At 42.0% G+C, this 18,274-nt stretch overlaps 1 protein-coding gene across 5 annotated transcripts in view; it reads left to right on the plus strand.

Annotated features, from left to right (window-relative positions):
* Window positions 1–18,274, plus strand: part of PCDH15 (protocadherin related 15) — a gene marked incomplete at both ends in the record, with an annotated part of 350,568 nt that overhangs the window by 134,265 nt on the left and 198,029 nt on the right. For all 5 annotated transcript variants that reach the window (XM_084265723.1, XM_084265721.1, XM_084265724.1 and 2 more), the window contains 2 exons: window positions 7,374–7,482; window positions 15,102–15,214. In XM_084265723.1, the coding sequence (XP_084121849.1) occupies window positions 7,374–7,482; window positions 15,102–15,214 (222 nt within the window). The remainder of the gene's footprint in view (window positions 1–7,373; window positions 7,483–15,101; window positions 15,215–18,274) is intronic.

Genomic DNA, 18,274 nt, shown 5'->3' on the forward strand with positions numbered 1-18,274 from the left:
TTCAGCTTCTCAGAATGCAGTCTTTGGTAATGAGCAAAAAGTAATCTTGGTACAGATAGTCAGGTTGTGGTTCTGACTCTGAAAGTATGCCATTTTCCTCCCTTTTTCTCCTCCTCTTACCTAAGAGGAATAAATTCTCCATAAATTAATATGGTTGGCAAAGTTAGCTCAGGTTTTTTTTTTTAATCAGAGCTCTCCTTGGTATCATCTTTGCAACAGTTAAAGCTCTTGTCTTTTAAAACATAAAACAAGCTCTCAACTTGTAGCTCAGCAAATACCAATCGATGCTTTTTTCTTTTGGCATCTAATTCTTAGTACTTGATAGAATCAGTGTCTTGAACGAGCCTGTGGCAACCTGACCTCAGAATACTGCTGTCTGGGATACAGCATGGGATTTGAAATCCTAAATTGTTGTTCAGTCTTGCAGTTAGATTCTGGTATTTCATGACTCTAATGTGTAATTAATTAGTGGCAAACAGACAATATCGAGAGAACATTGTTAGATACAGAGAGTGCCAAGTTATTGACCTGAGAGGTTTTAAGTCACTTAAAGGCTACTGTTCAGTAATGCACAAAGTCACTTGTGTCCTGGGTAAAACCGTAGCTGTGCAGCATTAAGTTCAGCTCTCGCTCTGAAGGGATTGAACTGGGTTTTATTTCATTAACTTTGAGTATTGCTAACCTGTGTGGCTTTAAAAATTAGGAAGATGAGTTCCAGATGAACATACAAAGCAAGGAAGGGACTTCGTTCAGGTAGATGAGCTCCATGAAGTTACTCTTTTCTTGCTTTTCTTTATCTTGCTTATTAATCATAATTTAGCAAAAATGACCCTCTGTTGGGGTTTTAGCAACACAATGGTTTTAAACCATTAGTATTTTCCCGGAGATGCATGGTCCAAGCTGGTATCTTCCAAAGCCCTTGTGCACTGCTGAGAAACAATGTTTTACTCACAAAAATTGGATGACAAAAACCTTGGGGGAAGAGGATGGTGAGGGGAGTTGATAAACAGTTTCATTTTTAATGAAATAATTATTACATTAAAACACTTATAGGCATTTTACATATCTTTAGTTTGAAAGTTTGGCAGTCATGGACATGTTAAAATGTTTTAAATAAAATAACGTGAATGTAGAGTCCTTGGAAAATATGTAACTTTAAAAATAGTGGTCACTTTTATTATGCTCGAAAGCATAAAATACGTACTCTGCATCTCAGTTGTAAATTTCCTTTCAGTTGTTCCATGTGGTGTTTCAGGCTCCTTATGATGGTGAAGGAAATTCAGATTGTGATAAAGATGCCTAGAGATACTCTCTTGATTATTGAATGCAACTGAAATCCTAAATTTATTAAGTGTTAATAAAATTACAAGTCAGCTGTTCCTTTTCCTCCTTACCCTTAGTAGGAGCTTGAAATGCCCTTGCATGAATACGTGCAAGGCCTCCTCTGCAAATTTAGGGACTGATAAACAATTTGCTGTCTAAAGATCTTTTGCTTTAGACTTTTAAATGTATTTTTCAGGTAAGGAAAAACAGGGAAAATTTTGCCAGTTGCAATGGTGTTACCAAATTTATTCTCCTGGTTTTGTTCTACGTAAAGAGGTGTGTTCTAGCCACAAGACACAATTTGCAATAGCAGTATCAACAGAAAGAGTTCCGCTGTGTTAGGAAGGCGTGAGTGATGAAACAGAAAAGCAGCGGAGAAGGGAACGCCAGAGACAGGCTCAGATGTGGTGTTGGGAGCCAGTTCCTGAATAAAAGCAAAAAGAGGTGTCGTGGTTGAAGTATGTTCAAAGACGTAACCGGTAGTACTGTGGATGGAAGCTCGGATCCTCTCCAGGGACACGTGGCTTTTGCCTCTCGCCTGAATAAACAGGATTGTTTATAACAGACCCGGCTCCAGTATCAGTTTCTCTTCAAAACAGAAACAATTTGCAGCCAAATTTTGGCTAACCGCACAGGTTAAAGAGCAAGACATAAAAAGACTATAGCAAATTAATACAAGCTTTTTCCAGCCACACTAAACCCATTAAGGCAAGGCATTTGAAGGAATATTTGCTGCTGTGTGCTTTTTTTCTCCTAGCCCTCTTTGTTTTATAACAACTACTCAGATAATTTTCAGTCTCCTTTCTCATGAGAGAAACTCTCTGCCGCTGCCTTCTGACGTTTGTATTGTTTGGGTAGGCGGATAGCACTGGTTTATGACATTTGTGAATAAACATTTTATTATTTGCAGATCATTTCATAGTGAATTAAAAAAGATCTTTCTGTTGAAAAGAGCTGAAGGAAAGATTCCCAGGGCTCTGTCCTCACAGTCCCTAAGCAGTCAAGTCTTGTTTGCTTTCATTGAAACAGAGGATCATTTTGACTCAACACTCCCAAATGTAGCTGAGGAGATTTCTCTATGTAGGAATAACGCAAGTTTTGTTTGTTTTTTTCATAAAAGGATGAAATATGTACAAGGGAAATGTGGACAAAAACCTCGAGGCGCTTGATTACTACCTACTACCACTTACTCTGCTCTCGTGAGATATCACATGGAGTCCTGTGTACAGCTCTGGGGTCCCCAGTACAGGAAAAACATAGAGCTATTGGAGTGAGTCCAGAGTAGGCCATGAAGGTGATCAGGGGGCTGGAGCACCTCTCCTATGATGACCGGATGAGAGATTTGGGCTTGTTCAGCCTTGAGACAGTAAGTCTCTGGGAAGACCTAATTGCGGTCTACCAATACTTAAAGGGTCCTACAGGAAAGTGGGAGAGGACTGTTCACCAGGGAGTGCAGGGATAGGACAAGGGGCAATGGCTCCAAGCTGAAATAGGGCAGAGTTAGATTAGATGTTAGGAAGAAATTCTTTACTATGAGGGTGGTGAGGCCCTGGCACAGTATGCCCAGAGAGGCTGCAGAAGCCCCTGGATCCCTGGCAGGGTTCAAGACCAGACTGGATGGGGCTTGGGGCACCCTGGTCTGGTGGAAGGTGTCCCTGCTCATAGCAGGGGGTGGGAAGTAGATGATCTTTGAAGTCCCTTCCCACCCAAAACATTCGGTGATTCTGTGCTTACATGTGTGCCTTCCAGTGCTTAAAACGGCAGTCTTTTGCAAGTGCCCCTTATCCTCTCTACTCTGAATAACTGAGGTTAATCAGTAGCTCTTGTTCGTGTGCTCTGCCCTGTGTTTCTGCGGTCATGCAGGAGTGAAGGGGAGCAGGCTCCAGTACTGGCACCGATCCCTGTGGACCTCCCTTCTCCCAGTCTCCCTTGTGTCTCTCAACCTACTTCTGGATACACAGGTCTTTGCTCATTTTCTGTCAAGGCCAAATTGTCTCAAGAGTATTTTGTGAGGAAGCTTGTCAAAGTTGGCTTGGAAGCCTACAGGCATGGCATCAAACATTTATATTGTCTGCTAATTTTTCCTGATAAAAGCCTCAGGCTTCATGGTGGTATTCCCCTGGGTTGCCCTGGGACCCTTTAAATTTTGCTAGTATGTTTGCCACTTGCTGTTCCCCAGATACCAAAGCACTTCTGAGCAGGAAATTCCATAGCACAGCGAGTTCAGATGATTCACATTTGCTTTTCTTTAGAAAGCTATCTGCTCTTGGATTACACTTCATTTGGCTTGCTCAGTCCGTAATGTCTCAGAAAGCTATGATTTTTTGCAGGACCTGTTTGGCATCCTGCATGGAGGTGTTGGCATGGGGACCCATCAGAGTTCTTTCATGATAAACACAAAAGAAAGAAAAAAAAACCCTAGGTTTTGTGCTACTACTTTATTCTCTCTGAGCTTTTTTCAATGGGGTTTTTTTTTTCACTTTTTTTCCTTGATCATCTCTTGGCCCTGCAGACTCCCTGGCAGGCTTCCTGTCACAGTTCTGTTTGAAGAAGCATTTATTTTTTAAGATTTATTAATACTTGTGATAACTTTTGCAAGTTGAGGTTTCAGTTCAGCTCTATTATTTTTTATTTGGCCTGCCTGCTGATGTATTCTGCAACATCGAAGCACCTGGAAGTCTGCTAATACCAACAATTGAGGTGTATCTTCCCAAATGGGGAAAAGTAAATAAATCACTGCATCTTTTCCCCTAGAACTGACAGGATCTCCTTGTTTGTTGGGCGTTTAATCGCCTGCTTCTGCCAGAGCTTTTGAACACTTTTATGTTCTTCACTTGGAAGTGGCTGGGTTTTGAAGGCCGTCTGCTCATTCTGAGTAACCTTCCCTGCACTGCTGCGTACCCATGCTGACTTGCCTTGCCCTTTCCAAGCCTGGCTCTATGAAAACCCCATGTGCCTTTGTTTTGCCTCCAGCTGAGCATCCTTAAGCAGTCCTGAGCCCTGCAAACACTTCACTTGCTCATTAATCTGTTTTTCCTTCCTTTTAATGAGTTCCATCTTTTTAGGGAGCTTCTTTTGAGTCTGAGAATGACAGTGATGGGTTGAGGTTTTTTCTGTCTTTTGCAAGCATGCCGGAACTGATACACAGAACTTGCTGTCACAGAGCTCACACTGTAATGTTTTCCTGCTCTACGGAACTGGGAGGAAGCTCTGCCTCCTCTACTGAAGTCAGGAGCTGCTGTCTGTCTGGAGGTGACTGCCCCTTCCCTCTGAGGATCTTTTCTCTGAACTTCCCAGTGAGGATGGTGGTGGGTATTGTATGGTTGAGATCTGTAGAGGTCTGCCAACAGCCACCTAATGGAGTTTTGGGGCCGGACTAGGGCCCCATCTTGGGGAGACAGGCCCTGGGGTGATGGGCACCAGGCAGCTGCCTCAGCCCTGAGAGTCCTCACAGCTTTTCTGCCAAGCAGCACTGTGCTGGCAGGACCTGGGTCATGGTGTGAGCACCCATTTATGCCCTTTACATTTTAAAGCACTTGGGAAAGCAAGGAAGGATCCCTGTGTAATTGCTATTGATCAAAGCGTGTTTTGACTACAAATTTTTAAAATAATTATTTTTCCTGAAAAGTGTATCTACACCTTGTGAACGATCCTATGTGTGCTTTTACAAATTCATTAACATACTTAACTGCACCAGTGAAGCAGCCATTATGTTTTCATAGTTCTAATTTAAGTTAAAATGGAAAAGATACTTGCATTATCTACAGATTATTAAAACAATATGAAAGTACCTTTAGCTTTGCTTCAAGGCACATCAAATAGCTTTAAATGATCCCTAAACATTTTAGTGGATTGGGACTGAACTCATTGCACAATATCTTCTAATTTATGTGCAGCCCATTTTGGGGAATATCCCCTGAAATACTTAATATACCATGTAGACTTTTTAACAGATTTCACCTTTCATTCTTAGTTTCCTTGTACTTCTGTATAAGAAATAAACTTAGTTTTCTTGCACAACTTGATGACTTCAGTTCTGAGGAGTCAGTGCAGTTGTGGCAGTGTGGGATAAAAAATCTGTTGTTCATGTAGAACATGTTTAACTTCAAATGCATGTTTTCTAAATGCTTCTCCTTGAATTGGTAAGTAAGGCATATGTCCTTGCTGTTTGAGTTATATATCCAACAATTACTGCAGTGGTCAGGTACAGCTGACAGCTCGTTATTGACAAGGATAAATCCATCACTGTTGTTCTAGCATAGAGTCAGGAGTTTCAGCTTGGCCTACAGTACTGCAATGGTGATTTTAAAACCTCAGTAGCCTTAGCAAATGAGACTGTTGTAGGTATGGTTTTAACTGTAATGTAGATTTGTCTGAGGGTGCTTCACTTGATTTGTAAATTCAGAAATAGCATTTTAGTTTTGGACAGTTTTATGCATAATCTTATCTCTCAGCATGTAAATTTTATGCAGTCCTAAAGCATTTTAAAAATTCAAACATATGTCAAATATATCTTCTTCTCTCTCTCTTTATGTCTATTTTGAGCTCGTGTTCCTCATTACACTTTTAAGAGTTTAATTTTTTAAAGAATTGAAAGTGGGAACAGGCAAGTGACAAAGGAGCTTGCCTGCTCGTTGGGAACTGTGGAAAAAGCCGTGAGCAGAGAGACAGAAGTGTGGAGGTGCCGCTCCCGTGTTGGTAGGCAGATGCTCTGAACCCAAAGGCAGGAGCTGTGTAACCACGTGGGGCTGCACGCCCTGGCTCCTGACCCTGGAAAAGCCTCATCAGACCTCAGTAACCTGTAGAAAATGACTTCTGGGTGGGCCAAACATGGGCAGAATAGCTTCTGTTATTGCAGATGACCGTATCCAAAATTTCAGGAGCAGACATTAACTCTCCTCTCTTGCAAAGTGCCTTGCACCCATTCCTGTCTTGTTATCTTCCTCCTGGCTCACTGTTCTTTCGTCTAGGGTTATTAACAGACATCACCAAAGCTCTTGCAGGCTGCTTCTGCACCTCAGCAAGGGGACTTCTGAAGGCTGTGCCAAAACTTGGCAAAGCACAGACTAGTCTCTTTCCTAGCCCTACACTCAAATCAAGCTCCCTCTTGCAGACCATGGAAAATTAGAGCTTTCCAAAACAAAGGCTGCCAGAAGTAGTTGTATCTGTAAAAAAGGTGTCTGGGTGTTTTTCATAGAGGTTATTAAACATTCTTTCCATACAAACAAAAGTTCCAAGGGGAGGTAAAAGACTGATGTGCATACATTCTATGGAGTAGCTATGTTTCTAGTTGATTAACCAGCCAATGTGACTGAAACTGTTATTACAGAGAGTTGGCAATGGCAGCTCTGGTGTTACTACATATGGATGCTGTAGAAACTGAGCAATGAGGGTAAGTGCCGTTAGCAGGTTGAGGAATGCTATTGAGTTTGTAGGCAAAGAATTGGGCACACAAGTATTGCCCAAGAGGAAAGCCTGTGAATAATTTTTCTGGCTTTTTGTTTCCATGTTCAGCATGTTAGCTCATTTCACTTCTGAAAAGGGCGTGAATTACTGCGGTGGCCAGCCAAACTTTTCACATGTTACTATCCTTGAAATGTCCGTCCCTTGGCTTGAGTTCCTTTTGCAGTATGTATCTGTGTGTCACAGCCACTCAAGCTCCTAATGATTCTCAAATTCAATTTGGTTTTATTTCATTTTTTAAAGCGTTTGATGTATTTCACTGCCATGATGATGTCTGAAATGTTTGATTCAAGGGACTATTTATAGTAGCCCAGTTAAGCATTTGCTTGAACATTTGCAACCTTCCTTTCCTTGAAGATATCGTAGCGTAAAATGTACCTAAAAGGGAGTGCTGTAGAAATACCTATATTGCTTGTCTACTTTTGATTTTAAAAGGGGCATGTACTGTAATATTCTCAAATATGAGTATTTTTTTCTCCTTCAATCTCAGCAAATGTCCTTTTCAGTGGGATATTTTTGTATTCAACCTAAAGATCTGCTGACTGGCTTTCTAACGTTTCTGTTTCAATTCTGATTTTTCATTTCAGGCACGTGTGAATCCCATCAGTGTCACTCCACCCATACAAGCCATAGATCAGGACCGAAATATCCAGCCTCCTTCTGATCGACCAGGCATCCTCTATTCCATACTAGTTGGTTGGTGTCTGCTACTCTTCTTATTGCTCACAATCAGTCACTTTATTATGACCCACCAGAAAAAAGATTGACTGGGAGATGGAAACCTAATAAATACTCTTACTGTGGTTAGTGGGATGTTTGAAATTGTTGTTCTACCTGTTTACATTTAATTGCAATTTAGAAACTTGTTTCCAATGACTGCATTAGTTATTATTTATTCAGATTAGATCAGAATTGTCCTGTTTAGGAAATGGAGCAATGCAGCAAGAGAAAGAAGGTACACGTGTCTGGGCTCATAGCAATGCTGCAATGCATGTTTCATTCACAGGCACAATAAAGAGGTGAGAGAAAGGCAATCAGAGCAGCGCTTGTTTCAAAAGCCTTCTGGCACAGCAACTTGAAGGATCTTACTGCACCCACCTTGATTTTTTGTGAGCCTGCGTGCTTTCCCGTGTAATTTAGTGTTGGTTTAGTTTAACCTGCCATTCTCTGGTGAGAGAGGATTGCAGTTCTGGGAAGAGTTCAAAGAACAGCTACTTTGTTGGATGATGTCTTATATTCTGCTTTGCATATTTTCTTCCTGCTACTTTCCCAGGTTTGTTGTTTGTTTCCCATCACTTGGCTGAAATGATTTGATAACAGAAAGGTCTGAGGAGTGGCTTTGTGGTTGCAGTCCCCCACCCGCCCTGCTCTTCCTAAAGTACAGGCTGATGTTGTCAGAATGTCTGTGTCCCGTGGGTATCATGGGAATTGAAAGTTGTGTGCTTTGTGGAATTGCATCTTTTTTGTTTGCTGCATCACACTGCAGCTGCATGGCTTTCCACCCATGGAGAGGTGGAAGCAAAGGTTTTATAAGCAGAAGGAGTAGTTTTGCTTGTCATTAAAAAAAAAAGGGAGATGCTTAGTTCTGTTGTAGAAGGGGAAAAATCGTGGCTTTGGTTTGATATGTTTGTCATGTTAAGAGCCGTCTTAAGAGGGTACAGACTGTTCCTGTACCAGGTACCGTCATACTGAACGTGTAAGTCCTGAACTCTGTGTGCAAAATGAGGGAGCCTGAACATGCAGATAGACTGGTCTCGAAGCATTCCCAAGGGAGCAGACCCAGGACCATGGCAAGGGACATGGCTGGGGCAGGCTAGCCTCAGTGTACTCCAGGAAAGGCAGTTGTATTGTGTTTGGATAGCCAAGAAGCAAGGTAGATTCTTTCAGGCTGTGACTGGATTCAGATCTAGCAGACCAGCTGTCAGCTAGTCCTCTTCCAGTGAAGCTGTTTTGTTAGGCAAGCTGTAAATGCTTGTAGAGTAAATATACCTGGTGGTTTTACGTTGATAAATTGACTTGGCTTATTTATAAATTCTGCTATTGACAGTTAGTGCCCTTGTGCAATGTTTAGTCTGTGTTTTAAAAATTCTTCACATAACCTGCAAAAATCTTCAGGAATAAACTTACTAAGAAGGGCATTTAAATAACCTGGGATATTTTTAATGTTTGACTGACTGTTTTGACCCTGAAGAAAATGTCAGAAATATGTATTACAGCAGTTGGGGCTGGTTTGGGGGATTTTTCAAGGAAAGGGCTAGCTCTTACCTTTTTCTTTTTTTTCCTCCTCCTCCTTCCCTGCCCCCCACCCCACCCCCACCTTTTTTTTTTTTTTTGTGCTATGCTGTTCAACAGGATTTCTTTTTAGATTTCAATTTTGTCTTCATCTTTGCCAATATGCAGTGTTATTTATATTCAGTCTCGACCTCAGAAAATACTAAGTAGCTTCACAGGAAATAGACCATTCAGGTATTTCTTGATCATTGGATTTTCCCCTTGCTTTAGATCTAAATGTCCTTCTTTTTTCTACCTGTGGATATGTCTTTTATGAAACTCTGGCAGGTCTGAGCAGTGCCCATAGAATGAGCCAATAAGCTGCTTACCAAATCTGGAATGATTTTGAATTTGATTTGATCTGATTGCTTTCTAATTTGGTGGTTTCTTTAGTCTGCCTTCTTCCTCCCACTGCACACCTGTATAGGCCAAGTCCTGGAACACACTTTAGGCACTATGGGTGTTACATATGAAATCAGCACGTGTTTCTCAGTGTCTTTTGATCTACTGTGAAGACACATGTCTTTTAACGAAGCCTGGCATCACTGCAGCAATAACTCACTTCTTAACATGACTTACCTCATCCTTAAGTGCCCGTAAAGATCTCTGACTGTGATGTGTTCATGCTTACTAGCCTCAGTGCTGCTTTTGCCAAATGTAGTGGTCCTTCCCAAGAGGAGGGCAGTTGGACGTCTCCAGTTCCAATAGCAACCCCTTCCCCTGCAATTCACTGAACAGGAGTTCAACTCCAGCAACAAGGTGACGATAAATGCCTCTGCAATTCTTGGTACACATTCACATGAGCTTAGCAGTGCTGAAGACAGAAGTAACTTAAGGGTAAGGCACTTGAGAAATGAAGCAGCCCAAGTGTGTTACTAGCCCACTATTCCCTTTCTGCTTGCTTTCTCCCTGTGACCTCTGAGTTCAGTCCTCTCAAAGGATACATCACACTTTCTGAATGACATGTTCAAGCAGGTATGGGTTGGTACTGATAAAGCAACAGAAGATTAGGTTTTAAATATTCTTGAGGGTCATCCTAAGATTAGAGAACTACTTTTGGCATAGTACTACTGGCATTGTTGTCTTCTATTTAAAATACTGGTGATGAAAAAACTACCTTCCAAAGTACAGTGAAGTACTTTGAAGAGGAGGATTGAACTGGGGCCATACTGTAGTATTTTATTCTTTATAAAATGCACGATATCTTTACATCTGGAAACATGACGTTTAGAAATGTTTTGATGCAATATTTTTTCCAATCCTCCAGTTTTCAGAATATTAATGTATTCGGGTCATTGCAATAGCTCCATGTATATTATCTGGTGTATAAGCATGTAAGCCCCTTTGCATGTAGTCTGTGGACAACAAAATGGGGCTAGAAGCCAGTTCACCTTCTCTCATCTGCAAGTCTGACCCTATTATTTTCTTTCCCTTAGTAGTAACTGCATCAGAGCTCTATGCTACTGTGGTGTTTATTGCTCAGCCCTGTTTGAAAACTTTGCCATAGCTATTTTTGTTGGCAATTTTAAGGATTGCTTTTTTTCTGGGGTTTCTTCTTGGGAAAAGACAATTTTTTTGTTTAATTAATCAGTTTTGACGCTGAACTGTCTCTCTGCCTTCTGCTACCAATTTTGAACAATTAAGTGTTCTATTTGTTTAATGTTTAAATGAATAGCCAAAAAACCACATAGGAACTCTTGGGGGGTTCCCTCCAGTTCTGTGAGCTCCTTGATGCATTTGCCTGTCAGGAAAGTGCCCCACAAAACCCTCTTCTGGCTCTAAGAAAAGCAAACCTCCGAGTGCACTTCACCTTGTGGACATTCTCCTCTGCTGCAAGATCATCAAGGTAGAAGAGGTCATGTTCCCTCCTGGGCTGTTAGCTCACTGTTCATGTTGCCTGGGCCAAAAGAGGGTAACCAGAGGTCTGTTGAGCTTTCAGTGGGTTGGGTTTTTTTGTGCAGATGGTTCAATATCTATGCTCAAGTATGGAAACAAAGCCACATGCCACCTTCAGGTCCTGCCCCCCTTTCTCAAGGGTGCTTATGTACCCAACAATGCACCCTGGCCCACATATTTTTCATACCCTTAGAGCTCTCCAGATGCACAGACCAGGTGAATTTCTAGAGACGGGAGACTTGAGGCTCATCTGCAGAACTATAGATATTTTCACTTTTCCCAGATTACATCTTTTTGCAGGTATGACTTCTGAGATTGGCACTGTAGGGGTGGTGTGAACAGTTCTCTGGCCAGAAGCACTTGTCTGTAACATACAGAAGACATGTTTTGAAGACACATATTTAACAGCAGCAGTAGGACATTCCTCCTTTCATGAAGCAGATCAGGCAACAGCATGGACTGAGGGCTGGTCTGCTCTGTCAAAATACAGAAGCAGGTATCTGTGTTCCTGGAAACTTTTATTTACAGTATTTAAAGTATCCAGGAGTTCGGACTCTTCCTGTGCTAGGCGGCAGCTGAGCAGGCATCATCTGTTAGATCAGTATCTATCTATTACTGCCGGAGAGAAAGATGCCCCTGCAGCCCATGGAGAAACCCATGGAAAAGGCCGAGACCCCACCTGCAGCCCGTGGAGGAGCTCCACGCTGGATGGAGCAAGTGGAGGCATAGAGAAGACGCTGTGACCCTACGTTGGAACAAGCCACTGCAGCCATGAGGAGAAACAGAGACATAGAGAAGATGCCGTGACCCTATGTTGGAAGAAACCCCTGCCAGCGCTTGCAGCCATGGAGAGAAACAGACACAGAGATGAGTGAGAGAGAGATTTGCACCAGAACAGATTTGCTTGGGGGAGGCTGGTGACCCCACAGAGGACTGGGACTGAGAGACATTGTGATTTATGACTGCCCGCCATAGCAGTGACCCACGCCAGGGCAGCTGGTGAATAGATAAAGCCCTGGGGAAAGGTTTCATGTTGGAGAAGTTCATGGAGGACTGTCTCCTGTGGGTGAGACCCTATGGTGCAGCAGGGGGAGGGTGTGGAATGAATGCTTTCCCCCCCCCGGCTGAGAAGGAAACCAACTTGCAAGGGACTGACCGAAGCCCCCATCTTCCAGTCCCTGCCCCCCTGTGCTGTGATCAAGGGGAAGAAGGGAGTGAAATCATGACTGGAGTGAAGTCTCCTAAGAAGGGAGCGGGGGGGGAGATTAGAGGTGTCTTAAGATCTGGAAAAGGAAAACAGCTCATGAAGAAGTAACTGAGAATCCCATTTTTTCTCAGTTCCTGCCCCCCTGTACTGCAAGCAGGGGGAAGAAGGGAGCAAGATCATGGCTAATAGGAAGTCTGTTTAGAATGGAGGGGTGGGGGGAAGGTGCTACCTAGAACACCATCTTCCCCAGTCCCTGCCCCCCTGTACTGCGTGCAGGGAGGAAGAAGGGAGCATAATCCTGACTAAAGTCTGCTAAGAAGGGAGTGGTGAGGGGAAAGTGTTTTAAGATCTGGTTACGTTTGTTTTAAGATCTGGTCGTGCTCTCAACTCCGGTTTCTTCACTGTTCTTTGTAATTGTAGTGTAGTATAATAGAGTAGTTTTTCTCCTCTACACTTTGTGTTGAGTCTGTTTTGCCCACGTTGTTGACAGAGTGATCTCTCCCTGTCCTTATTTTAACTCCTGAGCCACTTAATACATATATTTTCTCCCCTGTCTAACTAAGAAGGGGAGTAATAGATTGACTTCGGTGGGCATCTGGCCTCCAGCCAGGGCTAAACCACAACAGTCCTTTTTGTTTTCCTTATCATCCTCCTTGCTGTCGTTTCCTCCCTTACCTGTTTTTCCTTGGAGTATTCCCTGACATCCCTACATAATATTAGTTTCATCTTCCCTGCTATAGATCACTTTGTGCCTCTTACAGCTATCTTCACCCTCACTTATGTATTTGTTCTCCTTCAGGGAATGTCTTGGTTTTTACTTTTGCCTTTAGTAATTCGTTTCTTGGTTTTTCTTGGCTTCAGCATCAGCCCTTGTGACGTGCAGCTTCCTAAGATGACAGCAGTCCGTTCTCTGCCAAAAGCTTGGAGCTCCTAGTGCTCTTAAAAAATTAGATCAGTTAGTTAATTAGGAGTTGAAATCAAGAGGAGGAAGGGGCGGGAGGACTTGGAGCTAGAAACTCTGCATTTATGTTGGTGTTGTAATGGAAAAAAAATGGATTAATAGTGGTTCTTTGTGTTAGAACTCTCTGGGTGTATGGTATACAAGTATAGAGAGATCTGAAGAACATACACACAAATGTATACGTACAATATACACACAGTATAAAAATGATTGTTATATGATGAGTTGCGTATTGAAGTATTGCACATGAGTTTGGACAGTAATCTGTCTCCTGGGATAGCTACTGACTTTCTAGAAGAAGTTTCTAATCATTCTGCTTGAAAGGTGAATGGATAATGGCAACACCTATCAGCGAAGTGATCTTTTGTGGATGGAATCTTATGCCCTGCTGCTACACTGTGCTGTCATGGCAGCATTTGTCCTGCTCTCGTGGCTGCTACAGAGGGCTAGGCCTAAAATAACTTGAGATCTTAGGCTTGTAATCCATATTTTGGTTTCTTTGGGTACTTTTAGTAATACCAATAAGCTGTGAGATGCCAGAACTCGTGCTGTTTCTGAACACTTCATCTTTCTGAGCCCTGCTCTGTGCAGATTTGTGTGCTCGCATCTCCCCAGATGAGAGTCAAGCTGGCTCAGAGAGAGTCAGATGGGTATGCCAAAACACGCTGGGGTGAGACAGAGAGGCTAGAGGAGGCAGATACAGTTTTCTGCCATGAAAATGAGGAGATAACATGCCTTTGTCTTTTAGGAGATAGAAATGTGGTATAGCCTCTATTCCCTGATAGGTGAGAAACTGTTCCCAAACAGGATCCCATATGCTTATTGCTTCTTTCTGCCCTGGCAATGAATGTTCCACCATTGCTGCTTTTTGTGCACTTTCTTTGAGAGTTGTGAAGCTTGAAATCACTGTAGCTGAATCCTTTCCTCCTCATTGTCAGGCCACACTGCTAGAGAGAGCCTTTTGGCTTGAGTACAGCACCCTGGGAATGTTTTTTGGACTGCAACCACCTCACTGACCAGCCTAGTGGCTAGGCACAGCAAGGCCATGGCCGTCTCCATCCTTTGCATGCCCTGGATCTCCATGGGTTTACCAATCTACTGAGGCTCTGACTGCTTTGGGTTTAACTGGGTTGGAGAGTATCCTGGAAACTCACTGTTGTGAAGTTACTCTTTGCTGCAGACAAATGGAAGGTGTTAGTTACAGATGAGGTTTTATTTGGTGGTTCCTCCGTGATGAGAAACTTCTCTTCTTAGAAGGATTTGTAGACTATCATATCTGTTGTTATTATTTATGCTTTAAATAACACATTAAATAGTTTGCCCCTAGGTGCAACAGAGGGCTACAGGAGCTGAGGTGCTTCAAACCTGCATTTTAACTTGCAAGCATCTGGGCAGCCTCTGTGAGCAGTGATGTTTTTGTCATGTCACCTCAATGTGTGTTTTCTTTGTTTAAACGCATGCAATCAGAAAACTGGTTGGATAATATTTTCTGCTTCGGGACTGACGTGGGCAGATGTCCAGTGATACTTCAGGGGAAATGTTCTTCAAAGCTGGAGGGAGAAAATCTCAGTGCTATGTATTTGGCAAGTTGGGTTTCAGGAATGCGGTGGATACAAGTGGCAGGTTATTTGTAGTGAAAGCTTGTTTCTCTCTATGCCCTCTGATCTGATTAGATTTAGACATATCTCCTGGAGCCAGAGAAGTGGAATTTCCACCAGCTGCAGATGTATTTGGGTTCCCATTTTTATTGAGTGCTTAGGGATGTGCAGCTGAGAAAAATCTTCATTAGGGAGAATATAGAAATGATGTTAATACTAATTGCATAATATCAGTAGTATCCGTAAGCTCCAGGTACACATGCTGCAATATTTTATATTCAATAATAGCAGGATTCATTTTGTTCCTTTGAGTTATGAGTAAATATATTGTTTAAATCATTCAGAAAGTGCATTTATTCAAACCTTAATGTCTCTCTTGCAGGTACTCCTGAGGATTATCCACAGTATTTCCATATGAATCTCACAACAGCTGTACTCACACTCCTAAAGCCAATAAACAGGGATTTACACCAGAAGTTTGACTTGGTTATTAAGGTAATTTTGGCTGAATTCATGTTTCTATATGCTTTTGAAAACTGTGTAGTAACAAAAAGCTCTAGAGAGAGTGTGGGGTGGGCTTCCTTGTCCTCCCTGCATTTTTCTTTTCTATTTTAGCCTGCCATGCGTCATTTAGTGCAATCACAGGGAAGAAAGGTGTGAAGTATTTTTGAGAAAGGAATGAATCATGGCAGAACTCTCATGTTGTATTGATATTGCATGAACAAATGAAGAACCACTTGTAACTTGCTTTTTATGAACTCAGTTGTCCTGAGAATGTGTTTGTTTTCTATTTCGCGTTTCCTCTGGTTCACAACTCATGCTGGAGAGTCATATAGACACAGTCTGAGTACTGGGAGCAAGGAGAACAAAAAATCATCTCCACGTCTTGTAGCATTTTTTGCATGGGTCTGTCTGCTTGGGGTTTTGTTTGGTTTGCTTTTATTTTTGTTCAGGGATGATTCAGGAAAAAGTTCAGCTCATTCCAGAGCCCTGCTACTGAATGAAAAAAAAGCTTCTGAAACCTAATCAGTGCTGATCAGCTCCAATTGCTGGGAAAAGATATGTTATTTCTGTGGCATTGCTCCTTTCAAATTCTGCCATTAACAGGGAGATCTGGCTTCCCTCCTCTTCTGTACGTACTGCTTTGTCCTTAATTTTACCATCTGACTAACAGTCTGCAGTTATTAACTGAGCATGTATCTGTTGGGAAAAGTGTGTCTTCACAGAATATCTCAACATGTATCTCCCTCTGGTTATCAAGTCCCAGTTCTGCAAGTATAAAATATTTTCAGTCTTTGCTTCTTTCTTTGCCAATTTGAGTATTAAGAGGTAAAGAATAGGAGGTGGTGATATCAATTTTTGTTAAACTTGTTAAATGCAGTAAGCTATTAATTTTACTTTGAGCAAAATTGTACGAAGTCATAAGCTTTGCTGCAGGGGAAATCTGCATGAATGGACTGTAGAAGGCAGTAAAGATGGTCTGAAAGGAGAATGGAGCTGAATTTCATTTGGTTCTTGTGGAGGCGGTCTGGAGCTGTCCCTGATGGCACGGAAAATTGTATAGGCTTCGCTCTGTGTGTTGGTAAGCAAAGGAGCAGGTACAAGAGAAAGGGATTGCAGTGTCTGTTTTGAAGTACTAGATCATGTGTGACTTCAGCAGCGTATTTCACGTAGAATGAAAGAATGAGCTCTCCAAACCGCAGCATGTTTTTACACAGGGATATCATAAAGCTCTCCATGTCCATTAATAGCATTTATTTCTAAAGACAAGGCTTGCACTCATATAGTAAGAATTATTTGCCTCTCCTACCCCCTAATGTCTTGGGGGGTGTTAATGGTGGCCCTGGCAGCAGGGAGTCCCCTTGCAAGAGCAGCTCCTTCTGTACCAGCCTGTGGACCCCTTTGAAGTCATATGTCATAGTCCAGGTAGCTCCCAGCATCAATCCTTTTGGCCTGTCCTGTGGTCAAACCAAACTGCTGCTGTTCCCTGGGGAAAATCGGAGTAGGATTTTTTCCTTCAGAGCAGAAGCAAAGCTTGATCTTTCAAGCATTTGGGAGTGGCAGGAAAAATTATATGCACATCTGCTCTTGAAATAAGGAGGAGTGAAGGAACATACACAAATAGGGTGTGACAGAGCAACCTGGGTCCCCACCTGTGCCTCTATCTGGCCACGCAAAAGCTGACTGTGTCTTGTACCTGTGTAACTTGGAGAAATTCATCATCTTTTGTACTAACTGATTGTTTTTTAAGCACAGGAGAGCTAGGGACAAATTTGCAGGTTCCCTTTGTGCTTGTCAAAGGGCAGCAGTTTATCATCAAAGATTATTAATATACAGGTCCTTCCAAAACCTCTGAAGAATATAACTGGTTATACTGTGACCAAAGAGGAAATAAAAGGGCAGCTTGTAAGAATTTTTGGGAACTCTTCTAAATCCTTGTGTGGATTTCCTACCTCAGTTGACTGTGTGTGAATCTTAGTACAAAACTTGTATATGCTTGGAGTGAATGAATTTGTGACTGGATTCTTGTATAATTATCTATTTTTTGAGCTTATGTCCTGTTGTGGAGCTCCACTCGCTGGTACAGGTGAAGAAACCTGGGTGTGTTGATATCTAAATAACAATGCTAAGAAGGTGTGGGTGTAAACCCTGCAGCACTTTGTTTGGGTTGTTGTTGTCAAAATTCAGCAGCCATATACGTAGCACAATGCATCAGTTAAAAAAATCAATTACACCGATCTGGTACCACATTCTGTGTGGCTAAATAGCAAGCTCTGTTGTTTATGGAAATGTTTATAGGTATTATTAGGTTCATATTGCTGTGTTATATGTGCAGCCAAGGGGATAATAAGGGGAATTATCAGTCTGTAAGAATGATAATATGCCACCTGCTAGAATAATAAAAGTTTTAATGGTGTGCTGTTCAGGGACCTTTTGAACTGGTATAATGTCTCAGGCTTCTACCAAATCAAATCTTCAGATTCTTGCTCTGCACATTCTCAAGTTGGCATTTCTCACAGTGTTGAAGCTGTTGAATCTGATTCTCTTTTATCTGGACGGGTGCGATATGGGATGTTTCTCTTTTAAACAGAAAATATGCTATTTTTGCAGGACTCACTAAACTTAATCTTTAAAATATTCCCTCTATATCAGGAGATTTTTTTTTTATACCTGCCAAAATATTGTGGAAAACAGTGAAATGGAAAAGGTGGTTAAGTCAATGTGTGAATATTAGGGCGCATGAGGTGGATGGGAAATTGGTGCATTCATCTCTCGTTTAAATCTGCATTGCTGATAAACGTTGAATTCTCAAATAGCTAGATAATTTGTAAGCTGAAGTTCTTAAAAAGAAATGCTGGAGTTTAACCTCCCTTCTAGCTCCAGAAGATACATGACAGCAAGCAAGGAGGCAAACTTGCTGGCCATTCTAGAGAGGCTCCTGTCGCTTCCATTTCCTGCAGTGTATTTACAAAAGAACATGTATTTTGTGTGTGTGTCCCAGTGGAATTTCCATGTCACTACTAGTGATGCTAATTCCTTTTTTGAAATCAATTC

The sequence above is a fragment of the Gallinula chloropus genome (assembly GCF_964237585.1).
Source record: "Gallinula chloropus genome assembly, chromosome: 5".
Taxonomy (NCBI): Eukaryota; Metazoa; Chordata; class Aves; order Gruiformes; family Rallidae; genus Gallinula; species Gallinula chloropus.